This window comes from Centroberyx affinis, unplaced genomic scaffold (assembly GCF_046629955.1).
Source record: "Centroberyx affinis isolate AG114_WGS23_722 - 3 ecotype Tasmania unplaced genomic scaffold, CSIRO-AGI_Caff_v1 ptg000224l_1, whole genome shotgun sequence".
Lineage (NCBI taxonomy): Eukaryota > Metazoa > Chordata > Actinopteri > Beryciformes > Berycidae > Centroberyx > Centroberyx affinis.
The window spans coordinates 183,028-200,421 of record NW_027278911.1 but is presented as its reverse complement, the minus strand read 5'-3'; the positions used below and the strand labels follow the sequence as shown (position 1 = coordinate 200,421).

The 17,394-nt window shown below is 39.8% G+C and overlaps 2 protein-coding genes across 2 annotated transcripts; both read left to right on the top strand.

The window, feature by feature from the left end:
- The first annotated feature begins 68 nt into the window (after positions 1-68).
- Positions 69-2,461, top strand: LOC139663357 (uncharacterized). Its single transcript, XM_071542007.1, has 7 exons — positions 69-168; positions 328-472; positions 831-944; positions 1,162-1,306; positions 1,505-1,653; positions 1,779-1,918; positions 2,310-2,461. Exons 1-7 carry the CDS (start codon positions 69-71, stop codon positions 2,459-2,461), a joined length of 945 nt encoding a protein of 314 aa, XP_071398108.1.
- Positions 2,462-6,441: 3,980 nt separating this feature from the next.
- Positions 6,442-17,046, top strand: LOC139663394 (muscle M-line assembly protein unc-89). Its single transcript, XM_071542047.1, has 17 exons — positions 6,442-6,489; positions 7,272-7,315; positions 7,739-7,803; positions 7,910-8,052; positions 8,584-8,644; positions 8,811-9,015; positions 9,212-9,304; positions 9,414-9,494; positions 9,762-9,941; positions 10,120-10,700; positions 11,263-11,787; positions 12,001-12,694; positions 13,420-13,490; positions 13,696-13,839; positions 14,873-15,033; positions 15,131-15,221; positions 16,517-17,046. Exons 1-17 carry the CDS (start codon positions 6,466-6,468, stop codon positions 16,597-16,599), a joined length of 3,246 nt encoding a protein of 1,081 aa, XP_071398148.1. The 5' UTR covers positions 6,442-6,465; the 3' UTR covers positions 16,600-17,046.
- The last annotated feature ends 348 nt before the right edge of the window (positions 17,047-17,394 follow it).

Below are 17,394 nucleotides of genomic sequence, written 5' to 3'. Positions count from 1 at the left end.
TGCATAAATATTAACAAGTACTCTATTTTTGAATAAGCTGAAGGTTTCTTTTCTCATAGTTGACCACAATGGGAGAACACGATTCTGGACGTCTTGCTGCGATAGTAGTGTCTATTCTCCTCTTTGCAATAAGCTTGGTGTTCAATGGGCTGGCTGTTGTTGGAATTGGTAAGTTTTTTTTTTTAATTGTCTCTCTTTCAATATGCAGCATTTTGAACGAGTACTGTAGGATTACTGAGAAATCACGAATGGTAGTTTAACAGGTCACATCCCTCTCACTACAGTTCTGTTCATGTCTTCATTCATTGTTTTAATTTCCCTGCCCAGGTCCCTATTTGACCACCACAGCCAACGTGTCCGCTGTGTTTGACACCCAGGTCACACCTTCAGGATGGACCTTCAACATCTGGGCCGTCATTTACACCTGGCTGATTTCAATGATTATCTACATCCTCACTAGTCTTTGCAGAAAGTTAGGGCCTACTTTTTATATTCTCTCTATTAAAACATTAATACAAATCTTAACTTTTTCCAAAGACCAGACCTGGGTCAAATAGGATATGCAAATACTTAATTAGTATTTTTTATTTTTTTTTTAAACCTGCTTGGAATACCAGATGTGTGGGCTTTGATGCATGAGGAAAACTGTCAGCTATCAAATCACTGCAATCAAATCAAAATTGAGGGTCAGCAGTTCATAGTTCACCAAAATAGTATAGTAAATAAACTGTCAAATACTTTCCTGTGGTTGCCTAAATTGACCCAGGTCTGCCCAGTATATTTGTTACACTGAATAAACATATAATTCAGTGTTCTTGTTTTGCTTCTAGGAACGGCTATGGCTTTGTTTACTGCAGCCCCTCAGTGCTGCCTTATGGATTCTTTATTAGTTGGTGCATCAATATGTGTTTCAATATTGGCTGGCTGATTCTTTGGGACAGAGGGTAAGTGTTTTTAAAGGAAGCCTTTAAATGGCTCACTTCTGATACAAGTTGATGCTTTGTAAGTTAAACTTGGAGCAAAGGTTTCTGCCACTACATGTATTTACAACATAATGTAAGCTGTAACATAATATATGGCACATAAGGTCATACCATAGAAAGTATTTACAACAACATGATGAAATATGTGTTTTTTCTGCTGCCCCCCCACCTACTAAAGGTTGATGATTGCTGCACTGGTTTTTCTTCTTCTGGTCATCTGTACAAACTATACCATGATATGCTACACCTGCCATGGACTCCATATTTATGGTGCCTGGCTCAAGAAATACCACAAAGTGGACTTGTGGCTCCTCCGTGTGTTGGTTAGTATGACACCCATATTAACATTAGTAAAGGTTTATACACTTCCAGGTACCATCTTACATTAATCTGTTTTACTAATTTTGTGACAGATAAGATTTTAACTCAGGAACAACAACAAAAATCCACTGTTCAGCCAAAGAAGACTTCTGTATTTGTGTGAGTGTATTATACTCACATACTCTTTAATATATTTGCAGGTTCAGAATGGTGTGTCCATATACGCAACATGGACAACGATTGCAACTCTAATTAACCTGACCATTGTACTGACTTATGATGCAAACATCTCTCCAACGGACGCTGCCACCATCTCGCTCTCTATCTTGACTGCTGTGTTGCTTGTGTGGTAAGTGCATCGAAGGAGAATGCTCCTCACACTGGAAAACATTTGTGAAAAAAGCAACATGCCATAACTCAGGCATCCATCGGGGGAATTTCCAAAGCAATGTGTGTGTTTTTGGTCTTTCGCAGGTTTATCCTGGAAAACTTTGTCCTTGAAAAGCATGTGCGGTACATCCTCACCATCTACCCCGTTGTGATCTGGGCTCTGACTGGAAACCTGGACAAAAACTATGATGCTGCAGCACCCAGCCGGAATGGCATCTTCATTGGTAAGACACTGACAACAAAAATACATGAATTTCATGATAATTTCACAAATGCCACTTCTTCATTTCACTGATGCACTGAAGGATTACAGAGGTGGAAAGTAAAAGAAGATTGTAACATGAACAAAATCTTAATGTAAATCAGGAAGCGCTTGTACTACTTTTTGGTGACGTTTTCGTGATTCTTACTTTTACTTCAGTAATTTCCAAGACACGTAAAGTTAACAGAGGTAACAGTGTTTCCACTTGAGCAAAATGTTTCATCACCTTTCCACCTCTGCTGGATGAGGAAATGTTATAATGCTATAGTCTGTATGTAAAACTGCATTTAGAAACACTTGATGAGCACAGCCATCTGTTTAAAAGTTGTACTTACTGTTCTTTCATCCCTTAGCTGTGCTGTTGGCTTTGGCCTGTGCGCTGTTTGTCATGCGGATTGTTTTGGTGGTTTGGAGGCACATCAAACAGCCACTTTATGAAGACGCCGGCCCTGAGGCCATGTCACCGACGGAGATTGCTGAGAAGCAGAAAAAGATATTTCGCTAAACGTTTTGCTCAAGACAAGTGATACCTCATGTTCAAAATCCTAATATATATTGGGAAATTGTGTTATTGTTATTACCTCCGCCAAGGAGGTTATGTTTTCGGTGCCATTTGTTTGTTTGTCTGTTTGTTTGTCCGTTAGCAGGATTAGGGAAAAACTACTGGCCCGATTTTCATGAAACTTCGTGGAAGGGTGTAGCATGGGCCAAGGAAGAACCTATTAAATTTTGGAGCGGATCCGGATCCGACTCACGAACAAGCAATAACAGCACGTACCTTGGCGGAGGTCTGCGCTCTTCGAGTGCCCTTCTAGTTTTTGATGCAGTTTCTTTGTTGATAACTTTGAGTTGAAAGTGTTTGATTTTGTATGTTTTGACACATCAAATGTGAATCAAATGCACTCCTTGTGTGACAGTCAATACATCATTTCATCAGGAATATGCATTTCACCTTTGGCTGACTCTGATCTATGAACTTTTTATGGCTCTTTTCTAACATATTGATTGCTAAGAGCCCTCTCAAGGCACAGATAAGGAGACAGTTACAACACAGCAAGGTGTGTATTTTGAAGAATCAAGACACACCGTCATAATCCACCTTATCGGTATTATTATTATTTTTGTTTACAATTCCCTGGGTTTCAAGTTTGTTTTGTCTCAAATGCCAACTTATATTCCAATGCTGATGGTAGTCCTCTGACATATTTTCTCTGAAATAAAGTATACATCATGCATGATATCAAATGTTTTGAAAGTTCAGCAACATGAGTTGTTCACAATGTGACCAGCTGGAGAGTGAGTACTTTAAAATTCCACTTGGTAGGGGTATATGTATATTCAGATTAGTTTGATACTTCAAAAGTCTTAGATGGGAAATATCTTGATAGGAAGTGTGGGAAGTAGAAGCTGTGCAGTAAGAACAAGCAAGAACTCTCTATGAATCACAGAAGTAACAGTTGGAGATTTTAACGCAGTGTGGGTCAAAGTTGGGTCTGAGGACCTTCACGGGTCCTTAAGGGAATTACAAGGGGTTCACAGCAAAATTAATAGTTTAATTTACCTATTTCACTCACTAGACGTTAGCATGCATGCAACACATGCAATGGGTCATATTTTGGGCTCAAACATGTGGGAGAGTTGTACACTTTTATTTTAACACAATACGTTCTTCAAACACAAAATGTTTTATGGTTTAGTACAATAGCCGCTTACTGTAATGTCTGACAAGGTTGGAGAACACTTTGGGAGGGACTGCGCCTCCATGCAGAACATTTCAAGATCCTTGATATTCTTAGGTTTGTGCTTGTGGACTGCCCTCTTTCAATAGGGTTCTGGAGACAAGATTGATTTTGTGTTCCTGCAACCATTTCTGTGATGAGTTTGATGTATGTCTGGGGTCGTTGTCTGGTTGAAAGGTCCTTCCACGGCCAAGTCTCAACCTCCTGGCAGAGGCAACCAGGTTTTGGGCTAAAATATCCTGATACTTAGTGGAATTCATTATGAGATCGATCTTAACAAGATCTGGACCACTAGCAGTAAAACAGCCCAAAGCATCAAAGATCCTCCACCATATTTCACCGTGGGCATCCGGTTCTTTTCCTTGTATTGGTCTTACCAGCTTGAGGAGAGGCTGGACACTTTTATCAAAACTCTCCAGATCAAACCTCCACAATCTTCAAATGGAAAGAAAACAGAAGGTTCATCTTAACTGTTGCTCTATTTTCTTCTCAACCGTGACAGACTAGCTTAAAGGAATAGTTCACCCAAAAATTAAAATTCAGTCGTTATCTTCTCACACCAGGAGAAATAAATGTCTGGGCGAATATGATGATCAAGATTGATCAATAAGTTGCCTTTACATTTTTTTTTTAATCACACAGGAAAGTCTTTGTGCAAGGCAACACTTGAATAGATGTTAATCCTGTGTTTTGACTTGGTTAGTTGGTATTGGGAGTGTAGCCTGCATTGCCCTAAAAAACTGCCAGGTGTATCAGCACTTTTATATCCGTGATACGCACACTGTGTAACATTTTGGTCAACATTGCAGGATTACACAGCCCAAGTAGATGGATAAACACTCTCACATTGTCTACATGGCAGCTTCTAATGCTATGGCATTATGCTGCAAGTCTGACTTCAATTCCTGTTGACTGACATGTTGCCTTGTCATCTTCTCCAAAATGTTGCTTGTTGTATCACAAACTTTAGGTCCAAGATGCACAAGCAACATTTTGAAGCTGTGGAGAAGGGAAGTATTACTTACAACAGGGATGGGATTGGCAAGCAGGACCAAAATCAATGTAACCACACTGGCTATAGGAGAATAATGAAAAAATACTCACATACTTTACATTGCCCTACAACACTTCCCATATATTATTAAAAAGTAACTTTTACTTTCAGTATATTTTAAATGAGCTACTTTTCTTTTTAATTGAGTAGGTGTTTACACCAGTGATTTTCCCTCTGCTTTAGTAAAATCTCAGCAGACGCTTCCACAAAATTCAGCGTCACGGGGCTGTTACACGCTTAGTCTTGTTATGGTATGGCCTGTAGGTTTGTAACTTAGAAAAACAAAATCTCAATCTTCATCAATTTAGCTAACTCTGCTAACTTCAGTATGTAGACAAATCAAGATCTTCTGCCATTGAAAGTGCATTCTATTAATAGAATTTTAGGCCTATTTCACCAATCCCCTAAACAAGCCTGGCAGGTTTATATGTGTGCCATTAAAATTTGCCAGCGTTAGAGCTGACACAGGTTCTCATTTCCTCACTTTTAGGATAATGCGGTCACCTAATTACTTAACATACTGTATGTTAAAGCATTAGCATGTGCACCAGACAGAGCTATCTACCGGAGGCACAGAGATGATTTTGGTGCTAATAGGCTACTCTCGTCATTTGCATGTTGCAAGGGCACCAACTCACCTGAGAACTGCTGGTCAGGGAATATGACTGAAACTAGTGCCTCTAGATATACATATAGACACTCAAATCATGCATGTGTTCCTGGTAGGTTGGCACTTTAGCATACACTAGTGATAGAGTGATAGTACCACCGTAAATTAACTCCCGGTTCGAGTTTTAGAACTGAAATCTCTCCATTTCTATATTACATGTCACGTTGCAGCTAGCCAGCTGTCCATGTCCTCCAGCACAGATCCTGTTCTTGGTGACCAGGCTTCCCCACCAGTCAGGCTTGGTGCAGTTGGAGAGGCTGACCACAGGCAGGAGGGCCTGCTGCAGGATGTCAGCGATGGGACCTACAGCTGTGGAAAAGAACAGGGCATTCAAATTTAGCGCTGTAGTCAAGACCACCTTAATCAAGTCCGAGTCAATTCCAAGACCAGGTCCAGTTGAGTTCAAGTCAAGACCAGGTCCAAAGGGCATTGAGACCAAGTCAAGGCCAAGACCAAAATAGGCAATAAACAGTGTGATCAAGATCACTGTCATGACTGTCGGGGAGGATTCATAACTGAACAGGAAGCATAAATGTGTAGTTTTGTTTGCTGTAGTTACATTTCCAGCTTAAAAATCGGTTGCTTCAGTTGTCAAAACGCCCTATGCATGCTGGCATGGCACTCCTGATCTCTATAAGTAATAGAAGGAAACGACATTTTGTTTTCTCGTGATAACGGGTTGATTATCTCGTTATCTCGAGATAACGGCATTAAAAAAATAATTGTAAGCACGGCCGTTCTCGGCTTCCGTATGTTTCTGTATTTATTTATGTCAGTATTTATTTTACTGACACATATTTATTTATTTAATTATGACTAATCTGGTCTTCCATATACTTGAGGTTCCTAGGGAAACAATCAAATGGGGGCTCATTGAAATGGAAATGTTTCCAAACCGCGGCCTTACGTTACATTTAACCTGCAGGGGGCAGCACCGCGCCAGCCTGTTCAGTCTGTGCCAAACCAAGACGACGTAGAAGAAGAAGAAGAAAGTTGCGGTCGCGGGTGTGCGCGGGCTATTTAGAAAACAAAAAGTTTAAAAGGGAATGGAAACCAAATACCCTAGTCTGGTAAGTGAATGTCTTTTAATTTAAGTTGGTAGTAAAATACGTCTCGCAACCGTATCGTTACCTAGGTCGCCCACGCCGTGCTGTACGCAGTTGTAAGCCAGAGGGATCACCACCGTGTCTGTTATGAATGTTGTCGGCCTCAACGCAGTTTATTATCCATTCTCTTCTAGCCCACCGTGTCCCTTCAGTCCTTGAACCAACATCTACAGCACCATTTAGAAATGGTGAATTAATTACCTAATAACAATAAAGAAGAACGGGCAGTCCACTCATTTTCCATTAGCTAACGTTAGTTCTTCAGACAGCATGGCGAAGGTAAACAGAAGAGAGGGGAGATAAGAATGACAACAAAGCTGGGAGTCAGCAGTCGTGTTCAGCCTCACTTTCGACGCCCACCCAAACTTGTGTTTAGCTATTGTAACCTAGGCATCTGATGGGGATTTTCCTCTCAGTGTGCAACTCAGCCTCCTGTTAAACGTTTAATACAGTGTAAAATTGGACGGAACACATGGCACAGGCGTGTGGTTTTATTATTTTTTTTAATTTTTTTTTATCAGGATTTCAGATTTTGGACAAACTACTTAGGCCTATATTAATTACCGATTTCCTGCTTTTTGTTTGGTCTTTCATATGTGTTCCTGATCAGGGAGGGCTGAGGGAATATCTAGCCTAAAACAGAAAGCTTAATCTAGTGTTCTTTCCTCAGCAAAGTAACTTTGCTAAATAGATGCTTTCCACAAAGACACAGGACTAACACTACTATACCTCTTGCCTGTTCACAGAGGAGACCGCAGAGGAAGCTCCACTACGTCCAAAACAAGCAAAGGTATACTTGCCAAATATTTCAAAATGATTTCTAGGGGAATGCCATGCAATTTAAGAAATTATTATATAGGGATATATATTTTATAGGGATGTCAGCAGGTGTGAAGTCTTTGTAACTGCATAGATAATGAATTACGGACTGATTTTGTGAATGCACAGAATGTTTTATTTTTCTACCTAAATGAGCTTCAGTCTGTTCTAGTGCTTACATGTATCCTTCTCCCCAATTCATTTGCATGGGTGTTGCTCTCCCAGTCCCTTCCACCATTTCTTACAATTCATTTGTTAATGTGGTAGACCACAACAATGGCTTAAATGGAGCGGTGTTCCCCTTGTTCCCCAAGTTGGCTTTGAGCCTCACAACTTTTGTCTGGGAATGATGAAGTTTGTCAACCAACATTTTGACCTGACACTTGTGTTTCAGTTCATCTAAAGAATGGACAGGAAAGGTGACTCTGCAAGACGTTGATAGGATGTTTGATGACTTGGGTAAGTATGTGATTAAGTTGAGTTCCTATGATTTAGACAATTTCTAGTGCATATATTCTGCCCTGATGTCATTATCTGTTAACCTATACGTTGGCATTCTTTGCAGATTCAGCCTCGGATGGTGACTTACTCCCCATGTCTCCACTGCACAAAACCTTCTCTAATACAGAGAAAAAAGAGATGGAGAGTGAGGCTTCACCAGTCACACAGGAAGATCATCAGAGTGAAAAACAACCAAGATGTCAAATGGTAATGTACAATCAGTACTGTGACTGTTGCTGATATTATGAGTAAATTGTAGAAAATATATGGTGATGCTCCTCCCTTGACATAAAGGCCAAAACAAACTTATCAGAGTGTCACAAATAAAAAATGTTAGAAGCAGTTTGAAGTAGTGGCCACAAGTCCCTGATGGCTGATTTAACATGCAGAAATTATGTTGGTTGAACTTTAGGCAGAGCCAGCCAATCATCAGGGTTGTAGGGCCAGTAAAACAAACCTGCTGTATGAGGCAAAAATGTGAATGATGCTGAGAAATTTGCACTGTATTCACACGTCCCTTAAATTTTGCGAGTTTCCTTTAACTTTCACTTCAGTCAGTTTGAGCCAGAAGTGTTAATGTCTTGTAAATTAGATTTGCGTAGGTTTGTTGTTGATTCTCTGCTGTTCAATGCTAGACAGTAGTTCTACACCTTGCTTTTTACTGCTGTGAATTTTTGTTTGATTTTCTACTTTTAAGCTGTCCTGAGCCATACATGAGGTGTTTTTTTTACCCTTTAGGTTCCTACAGAAGATACCATACAACCAGCAATGAAGTCAGCGAGTCCAAAACTTGACATTGGTAAGAAACTCGCACATGCATGATACTGAGAATCTACTTGGGCTCTAATTGCATTATGAAGGATTAATTTATAAATCCATATTAAATTAAAGTACTTGTTACCTTGCCCTGTCTTGAGTACAGTTGTATTTTGCCTGTTGATGAATGCCGCTTTTCCTCACGGTAGATATGGACAGCCCGTTTAAAGAGCATCGACCAATGAAGACATCCAGCCCCATTGAGGGGAATATGGATGTGGAGGAGCAAGACTATGAAAAAGACAGAACTGTGTCCCCAATTCTTTTTGCCTGTGATGATGATGTACAGGAAGAGCTGAAGATGGTGCCTCTTCCTATCCAGAAACCCCAGTGTAATGGGCAAATCACACAGGAGTAAGGAGCATTATATAATTATGCCTTTCAAGTAGAAAATAAGTATTCTGAAATAACTTTTGTGTATACTTTTTGTCTGTAGTGCTGTTTGGGTTAGGAAAGTGTATGTAAAAGTCGACATTGAGATTGCAAGTCAGTGTGTTTTCACTAGTTAACCTACAGCACATGTTTCTTTAATATTTCTCCTTTTCTCTAGGAGTGGTGATGCTGAGTTGGAGTCTCCACCGAACAAGTTTGCTTTAGGCAAATCCAAGACTTCTACTCACACAAAGAAGGAGGCATTGTCATGGTGAGGCTTTTTAAAACTTAATCAACACAATAGTTCGTTCATTTTCAGGAGTGGATAATGTTTATGCTCCAAGTGTATTCATTTGCTCTACATTGACTATCCTCTGCAGCAAAAAGACTGACCCAGTCACAGAGAAAACACCCAACAAATGTCAAACACCTGCCCTGGTGGCCCCCCAAAAAACACCAAAGTAAGAATTGATCCATGTTTTATATACATAGTTATTGTATTTATTTTGTGCTTTCATTGAGGTGACATGAAAGATATGAAAGACACATTTCTGTTCCATGTAATAAAGCTAGACAAAGAAGTTAATTATAATGAAAATATAATATTGCAAACACTTTTTCACGCTTTGATGTACATTTAATGCAACGATATATTGTTTAATTTTCCTGTGCTATAGCGGAACTTTATTCAGTCATTTGTGTTGTTTTTGCGTATTGCTTATTACCAGGCAGGGGAGTACAGACGCACCAGTGCCAGCAGTTACACAGGAGCCTCAACACTCAGCTCATGAGAAAAAGTCAGAAAGTACGAACAGGCAGCTGCCGGTGGAGATGTGCACCAGTGTGGGAAAAAACATGACTGCGTTTCTACAGAAGCTTAGAGATGTTGGGCAGCCCAAACGTGCATGGTGAGTTGAAATAACAGTACCACTTATTAATTTGATGCTGCCTTGTCTTCCTGATGAAAAATGGCCATAATTGTAACAGCTTTACATAATACAGGCTTCTTACCCTTGGTGCATTTCTGAATTACTTTAGCACTCAACATAGAACAGTGAATAATCCATTCATCGCTCTTCTTTTAAGCCCCATGAAGTCACTGTCTCTGGTAAAAGAACCCACTCCTCCTGAGCCAGAAGATGACTTCCTGATTCTGGAGGATGACGCTCCTCTTTGGTTTTCCATCCCAAGTAAAAAAGGCCACAGCAAGAGTATATCCAGACAGAAGCAGAGCAAAACTTCCAGCACTGATGAAGAAAGATCAGTCGACAAGGGGACAAAGGACAGCCAACCAGAGAAGGCAGGGCGTAGCAAGATGCCATCTAAAGAAAGCAAAGCTGCCGACAAGGCAGAGGACCAACCTAAAGACAGTGCCACCAGTGAATCTGTTAAAGGAAAATCCACTCTGAAAAAGGAAAAGAAAGCTCCAAAGTCTTCTGAGATGAGGAGATCAGAGTCTATAAAAAACGGTAAAGAAAATGCTAAGAAGAGCAGAGTTAAGTCGTTAAAGGGGACCAGAGAAAGGATTCAGGTGTCTGATGCAGTAAAAGAGACTCTGTCTGTGGAGACTCTAAAGGAGCAAAACCAGGAGCAGAGCAGTGAAGAGCATGGAGGTGCTGTAGACCCACATTCTCCAGGACAACAAGCAGAGCAGAATTTTGGTCTAGGTAAGGTCCTGCTACCATTTAAATCTCTTCCTATGTGTTAACACTGAATCTTTTGGCTATTTATAAACATTGGTCATTAAAAGGAATATTCATGTACAGTTTCTGTGGCCTAGGACTGATAGATCAATATTTGTGAACATTAACATATACTGTTTCTGTGGCCTAGAACTGCTAGATCAATATTTGTGAACATTAACATATACTGTTTCTGTGGCCTAGGACTGCTAGATCAATATTTGTGAACGTAAACAACTATATAAGGTAGAAGGTAGAAACCAGAAGATTCACAGCCTTGATGAGCTCCACTGACAGTGAATTGGAGAGTGACTTTATGTAATCATAGATTATTTGAGTTTTTAAAGTCAAATGAGCTTTATTTTATTGTAACAACTTTGGGCCAAATAAAGTGCTTATATCCACCAAAAATTCTGTTCATTCACATTGGAAATTTGGCTATCAGGGAAGGTAATGAATGTTCAAAGTCTCAAAGCAGATTTCAGTGGTATTCTCCTTAAGCATCTCAAATGATAAAAGGGTCTTTTTTTTGCCTGTTTTCCCCTAGCCAAAGAAATCATAAAACCAGAAGCGAAAAGAAAAGTGATATCAAAGGATCCAGCAAATGGAGAGGCTAAGCAGACCAAACCCTCAAGTGCTGGTGAGGGAAGCTCATGTGAAGACAACCAGGTGCTTGGGAGAAGGAAAAGGAACAAGCCTGGAGAGTGGTGGCTGAACTGCACAGAGGAAACAAAGGTTACTGACCCACCTGTGGTCAAGAAGTCAAAACAGAACCACAAAAAGCCCAAAGCAACAGAACCTTTGCCCATAAAGGAAGGAGATTTAGAGGAGAGAAATCAGAAGCAGTCTGCGCCGTCACCCAGTGAGATTGCACTGCAAAAGACCGAGAAAAAGAAGGCCAGACTGACCAAAAAGAGAACTAAGAAGAGAGAAACACCGCACGAGTCTGCACCGACAGACAAAGAATTTAATGATGATCAGGAGGAGCAGCACCAGCTTCCAGATCAGGACCTGGACCCTGGACTGCTCAGCTCTGTGGCCCTCCCGCACAGAGAGCACAGCCTCGCTGCAGGTAAGGTCAGGGGTTTGTTTCCACAGATGGGCTCAGAGTTAATCTTTTATAAAATAATTTAATTCATTTTCAAGTTATAGTTGTAATCTGTTTTATCTTTTTAGCTAGGTACAAATAGTCTCACTGTGTTGTAAACGTCTACAGATAAATTTATAAAGATGCAACAGTAATGTTTACAACATATTAAGATGCTCCATGTGTGATATTTTACAGGGGAAAGGATTTTTGACAGAATATACCATCATACCCCAAATGAAAAAATGCCCAGCACACCAGCCCCTATCTCTCCCCAAAGAACTCTCCCCAAAGAGCATGTCAAGACGCCAGTACCAGAGAGACGGAGGAGGAAACCTACCAGTAGCTGGTGGAAGGTTAATGAAATCTCTGAGGATGTGGAGAGCATCTCCTCACAACCTCAAAACCCCAATCCCAAGAGCCCCAAAAGTCACAAGGGAAGGGCAATGCAGCCTAAACGACGGAAATCCCCCGCACTCGGAACCCCCAAAAACGGCAATGTGGCGGTCTCGCCAAAGCCACAGGGGGGAGCTCCTGAGCCCCTACCGAAACAGAAACCACTTTCAGCTCCAAAGACGGTCAAGCGCTCTTTGGCCATGTTTAAGGACATTTTCACCTCAGGCGCAGAGACCCCCGCTGTGGCCAACAGCAGAGACACACGTCAGAAGAGCAGCCGTAAAATGTTGTTCTCTGTCCAGGAGGAGCAGACTACTCAGAGCAGCAATGTCACTGGGTGTCCTGCTGAGGAGCCTGTACAAGTTCCTGCCACTGAGCGCATCAAACTCAACAAGACTGACACTGCCACGGTCGCGATGTATGGTGCAGAATCTAGGAAGAGGCGGAGCTGGCCTTCGAACCATGAGATCCTACAGGACAGTCACTCAGATAGCACGTAAGAAACAGGCTGAATGTTGCCACTCTCAAGGCCCAATCACATCTAGAACAAAACTATAAATGTAACTATAAAAAGATTTAAATCTTTCTAAGTAGATGAAATGTCTGTGTTCCCACTACAACGGTAACTATAAAAACATCCAAAACGATAACTATATTTTTTGATCGATCTCAGAGCGTTTTTTTATTTGGACTGCTGAGACAACGATAAAACATTTTCAGCCAAAGCCAAGTTCTAAGAAAGAAGGGGGGGGAGACGGAGAATTCGGTAGCTCACTGCAGTGACGGCTTTGTTTGCTGAGGAACTTATCTTTGCTTAGATAGACCGTCTTGCAGGAGAGAAAGGCGACCATCAAATTGCCATGCAAATACTTGAAAACACTTCAAAGCAAGACAACTCCCGTAACCGAACACTTGATTCTCCCGGCTCCTTTCTCCTTTGCAGCAATTCATGAATTCAAATCTTACAACAATAAGTCATTTAGTTACTTTAGAGAGTGAGTAAAGTAAAAGCAAGTCAGGAATTATCCTTTATTTTGGTCTGAAAAGTCGTGCGGCAAAATAAAACTATTGTTGTCGTGTGAATGCTTGAGCAAGAAAGTATCATTACTGTTTGTTGTTATCTTTATAGTTATCGTTCTAGATGCAAATTGGCCTTTTAACCTTTTTCCTTTTCAAAATGAATTGTGTTTTGATATTTTCTTTTTTTTTGCTTTTTGGCAGGTTAAAAAGCCTCAGAAGTGGGCCATCCTCCATGATTAAGCCGGACCATTATGAGGAAAATGAGGACTTGAGTATGTTTTAAACATTCTGTATATTCATGAACCATGCCCTAGCCTAAAAAAAAAAAAAAAATATATATATATATATATATATAAAGATTTGCTTTGAGTAAAGTTTGTTCAATTTGTATACATGGTTTATTCTCTGAGACATCCTAATACGTTTCTCATGTGTAATTTAACTCTTCCTTACTATCTTTACTATTTGTCTGTTCAGCTCTCCCGTCCTCCAGAGACGTCCATCCTGTGCTGTCTGAATCAGAACTGTGTGGTCCTCCTCTCAGACCGCTGGTCTTGCAGGTTAAGGATAAGGCCAACCTAACGGAGTGGTTCAAGAGTTTGTGGCCTGTCATGATCGACAGTAAGAAAATATATCTGCTAAAATATAGAGTCTAAGCACACTTCATTTAGCCTCTTTTAAATAATTTATAGATTCAGGTAACTTTACAGATAGAGGTAACTACCAAAACAAAAGAGACTAGATGCCACTCAGTAGAGTGCATACCTCTGTCTACGCTATGCAATTCAAGATATGCCAGTTCCACATGTCGGATTTTCACCAAAAGTTAATAACGTCTCCCATGCCCCGTTAACACTTCACTTCAGGAGATGCACACATTTTCATGACTATACTTGAAATGGGACATGAGATATGCCTGTTCAAATTCATGTCACCTTTAAGTATTTTAGTCAATTATCTCAACACCACATGGCCAATCAGCACCATGTGAGCTTTCCAGCGCCCCCATTTTGTTTGATTGGGCCACGTTCTTATGTCCGCTGATAGTCACACAAAGTTTGATGGTATGTGAATCAGTTCAGAAGCTATAGTCTATGCCTTTTAGTTAGAGGCCAAACCCACTGCCACACCCCATTTGGCCAATTGGTATGATAAAGGTTATCATTGTTAATATTTTTTTTGGGCTGGAAAACGGTCTTTGTTCCCTTGTTAAACTGTGTGAGAGAGTGAGAACAGGTGACTTAGGCGGCCATTGAATGTGACATCTGACATGAACCATCACGTAGGGTTGGGCGATATGTACAAAATTAGCATCATGATAATCATAAAGTATTTCAATATCGATATATACAGTAATGATATGTGATAACATGCAAAATGACATGTTAAATCACTAAACTGACTAATAATGAAAATGGTAATCTAAAGTACTATACAACTGTCATTTTCAAATAATATATTGAACCAGATCTCATTTCATGAGATTTTTTAATTACTATTCGCTTTTTATCATTAATTTAGTCAACAGAATTGTTTATCACTATAACTCCATATTATTTCATCGCCATATAACTCTACTGAAAGATAAATAATATTAAATTATTGCCCCAGGCCTACCATGAAGTAATTTTGACTTTTCCTTGACTTCTATTAGATGGAAGTGAGATGACTCCAGACCGTTTTAACTGGTACTTCTACCAGGGCAGAGCGATGGGCTTCCACATGGATCTGCACTGTGGTTCCTTCTGTAATGGCAAGATCCTGCTGGGCTCCTACATGAAGAAGCCTCTTTGGGTGGATCACAATGCCACAACAGTGAGTAAACTGTTTTCCTCTTTTGTACTCACTGTCTACTCATATATGCTCCATTATGCTGACCTTTTTTTTTTTTTTTGCTTGTTCTGTTTTGAAGGTTTTTAACGTCCTCACAAGCTGTGTGAGTATGACCATCAATGGCAAGGAGTCCCATTTCAACCCAGGACAATCCTTCATGGTGCCATATGGTAAGCATATGATATATTTAGCACAGCATTAAATTGTATATCTCTATTTTAGTTTCCACGATCAATAACTGTATAATAAGGCAGCATTGAAGTAATTTCGTTGATGCTCCCCACCAAAATTTAGGAGCACCCAGCAAAAATTACACACTAACTTTTTTTTCTGAGTTCTGGAAACCTGTGACTTCTTGAATTCATCACTGGCCCCACACATTTATTATGACATTAATGTTTATGACTGTTTCCATGGCGAGTAGCCTCTCTCTCTGTGAATTGGTAAGGGCATCAGAAGAATTTTACTGATGTAGACAGAGGGGTTTTCATTAATGGCACTAAAGACTCACCAAGACAGTTACCTGCACTCACACCAGTGCTCCCAAATTTGATTTCAAGCTTGCACAGTTCAAATTTAGGTCGCAGTTGCAGCCATAATTGTTGTGTTTTAGAGCCCTGCCATGGATGATGTTGATGCCATGATGATGATGTTAAATAGCAAAAAAATAATCATCTATGCTTTAGAATTAATCTAGTTACAAGTTATGGTTTTGATGGCGTAAAGTACAAAACAGTCAGTGTTTGGGGTTGTTGGTGCTCTTCGAAGTAAAATGACCAATGTATTAAATCACCTCAAAATCATCACAAAATCAAGCATGAGTGCAAAAAGGCAATGCTCTGTTTTCCCCATAAATTAGACCGAAACAACCCAAAGATTAAGTGTAGGTTGATGTGAATGTGTGAATAAGGACCGCTGCAAAATTGGAAGTAACCTTGCTGATTTTGAGATGTTAGCTGCTGCTGTGAGAGGGTTACTGCACTAAAAAGTAGACAAAGTGAAAGTTGAAAATAGTCAATATGTTGTTCCAGTAAGAATGGTGTAATAAAATAATTTTATTCTCCAGATGATCAGTAGTACTTAATCAGTTGTGATCACAATATTCGGCAAAATAAGAGTCACCTGGACAGTCATTTTAGTCATACTTGTATAGCCTCGGATACACAGTACCAGTCAGAAGTTTGGTCACACACATTTTTCTTTATTTTTTTTACTATTTTTCACATTTTAAACTAATAGTTAAGACATCAAAACTATTATTGACTAAGAAACAAATTTCAAGCATTTAAGCATAAGCCTTTAGATCAAAATGGCTTTAAGATAATGAAAAACATACATTCAATCAGGTGTGTCCAAACTTTTGACTGGTAGTGTATCTCCATGAAAAGTAATAATGCTCTCTGTTATACAGCGTCTTCATGTTATGTTATTCTGTTGTTCCTTACTGTGTTGTTCTGTTACACAGGACACGCCTACAGCATCCAAAACCTCACTGAAGAGCCTGCAGTCCTGTACTTCAACAGGATGCTGACAGGAAGTCCAGATTGAGGTTTCACATCAAATGACAAATGTTAAAAAAGTCTGATATGGAGATGTATGATATTTTTTTTTATACTTAAAAAAGAGAAGCAGATTTTAGTGGCTGATGTATTAAAACATCAAGAGAATGTAAGTACTGTAAGAATGTACGAATCTAAGTTGTTGATGGATCAGATCCAGCATTATAAATGAGTTGTAAATAATAAAGTTTTCTGTGCTTTTTTCCTTATTTGAGTTTTCTTTGACCATTTCCTATGTTTGGGTGTAGACGTTGGTTTTAGCCTCTAAGGGGCAGTGGGCCGCTGTAGTGTAATGACTGCCTGTGTTAAACCTGCCATGCAGGGAACACCCACCACACACAGAGGGCTGCAGCACCTCAGTCAGGAGTACTACCTCTGTGTAAGTGTGTTCATGACATGTATCATGTCTGCTTGTGTACTTTAAAAGGTGCACACTCTGAAGAGTTGCTGTCTTATACATATTTTAGTCAACATGCTAAACAATAAGGTCTGTTTTTAATTGTGTTTGGATGTAAAATTTATTGTCAAGTCCAGATGCATAAAATGACCCACTTTTGTACATTCTGTGCAAGTACAGCACAATATTTAATATTATTTCGAGCAATATTTGCTATATATACTAAACCTATTTGTGGCCCCCCCAATTTTCACAAAGATGTCATGTATATAGCCATGTTGGCAGTATAATATAAACATCTACATTTATTTTCACCCAGTGTTTGCTTTTTTCCATGAAAATCTTGTTTAAACACGGCAGCTATAGCTGCCAGTGGATACGCACGTT

Excerpts from the sequence above, each read along its gene's own strand:
- LOC139663357 (XM_071542007.1), top strand. The coding sequence starts at position 69 with ATGGGAGAACACGATTCTGGACGTCTTGCTGCGATAGTAGTGTCTATT. Across the intron at positions 945-1,161 it reads CTGATTCTTTGGGACAGAGG|GTTGATGATTGCTGCACTGG; the intron begins GTAAGTGTTTTT and ends CACCTACTAAAG. Across the intron at positions 1,919-2,309 it reads CCGGAATGGCATCTTCATTG|CTGTGCTGTTGGCTTTGGCC; the intron begins GTAAGACACTGA and ends TTCATCCCTTAG.
- LOC139663394 (XM_071542047.1), top strand. The coding sequence starts at position 6,466 with ATGGAAACCAAATACCCTAGTCTG. Across the intron at positions 7,804-7,909 it reads TAGGATGTTTGATGACTTGG|ATTCAGCCTCGGATGGTGAC; the intron begins GTAAGTATGTGA and ends CATTCTTTGCAG. Across the intron at positions 10,701-11,262 it reads AGAGCAGAATTTTGGTCTAG|CCAAAGAAATCATAAAACCA; the intron begins GTAAGGTCCTGC and ends GTTTTCCCCTAG.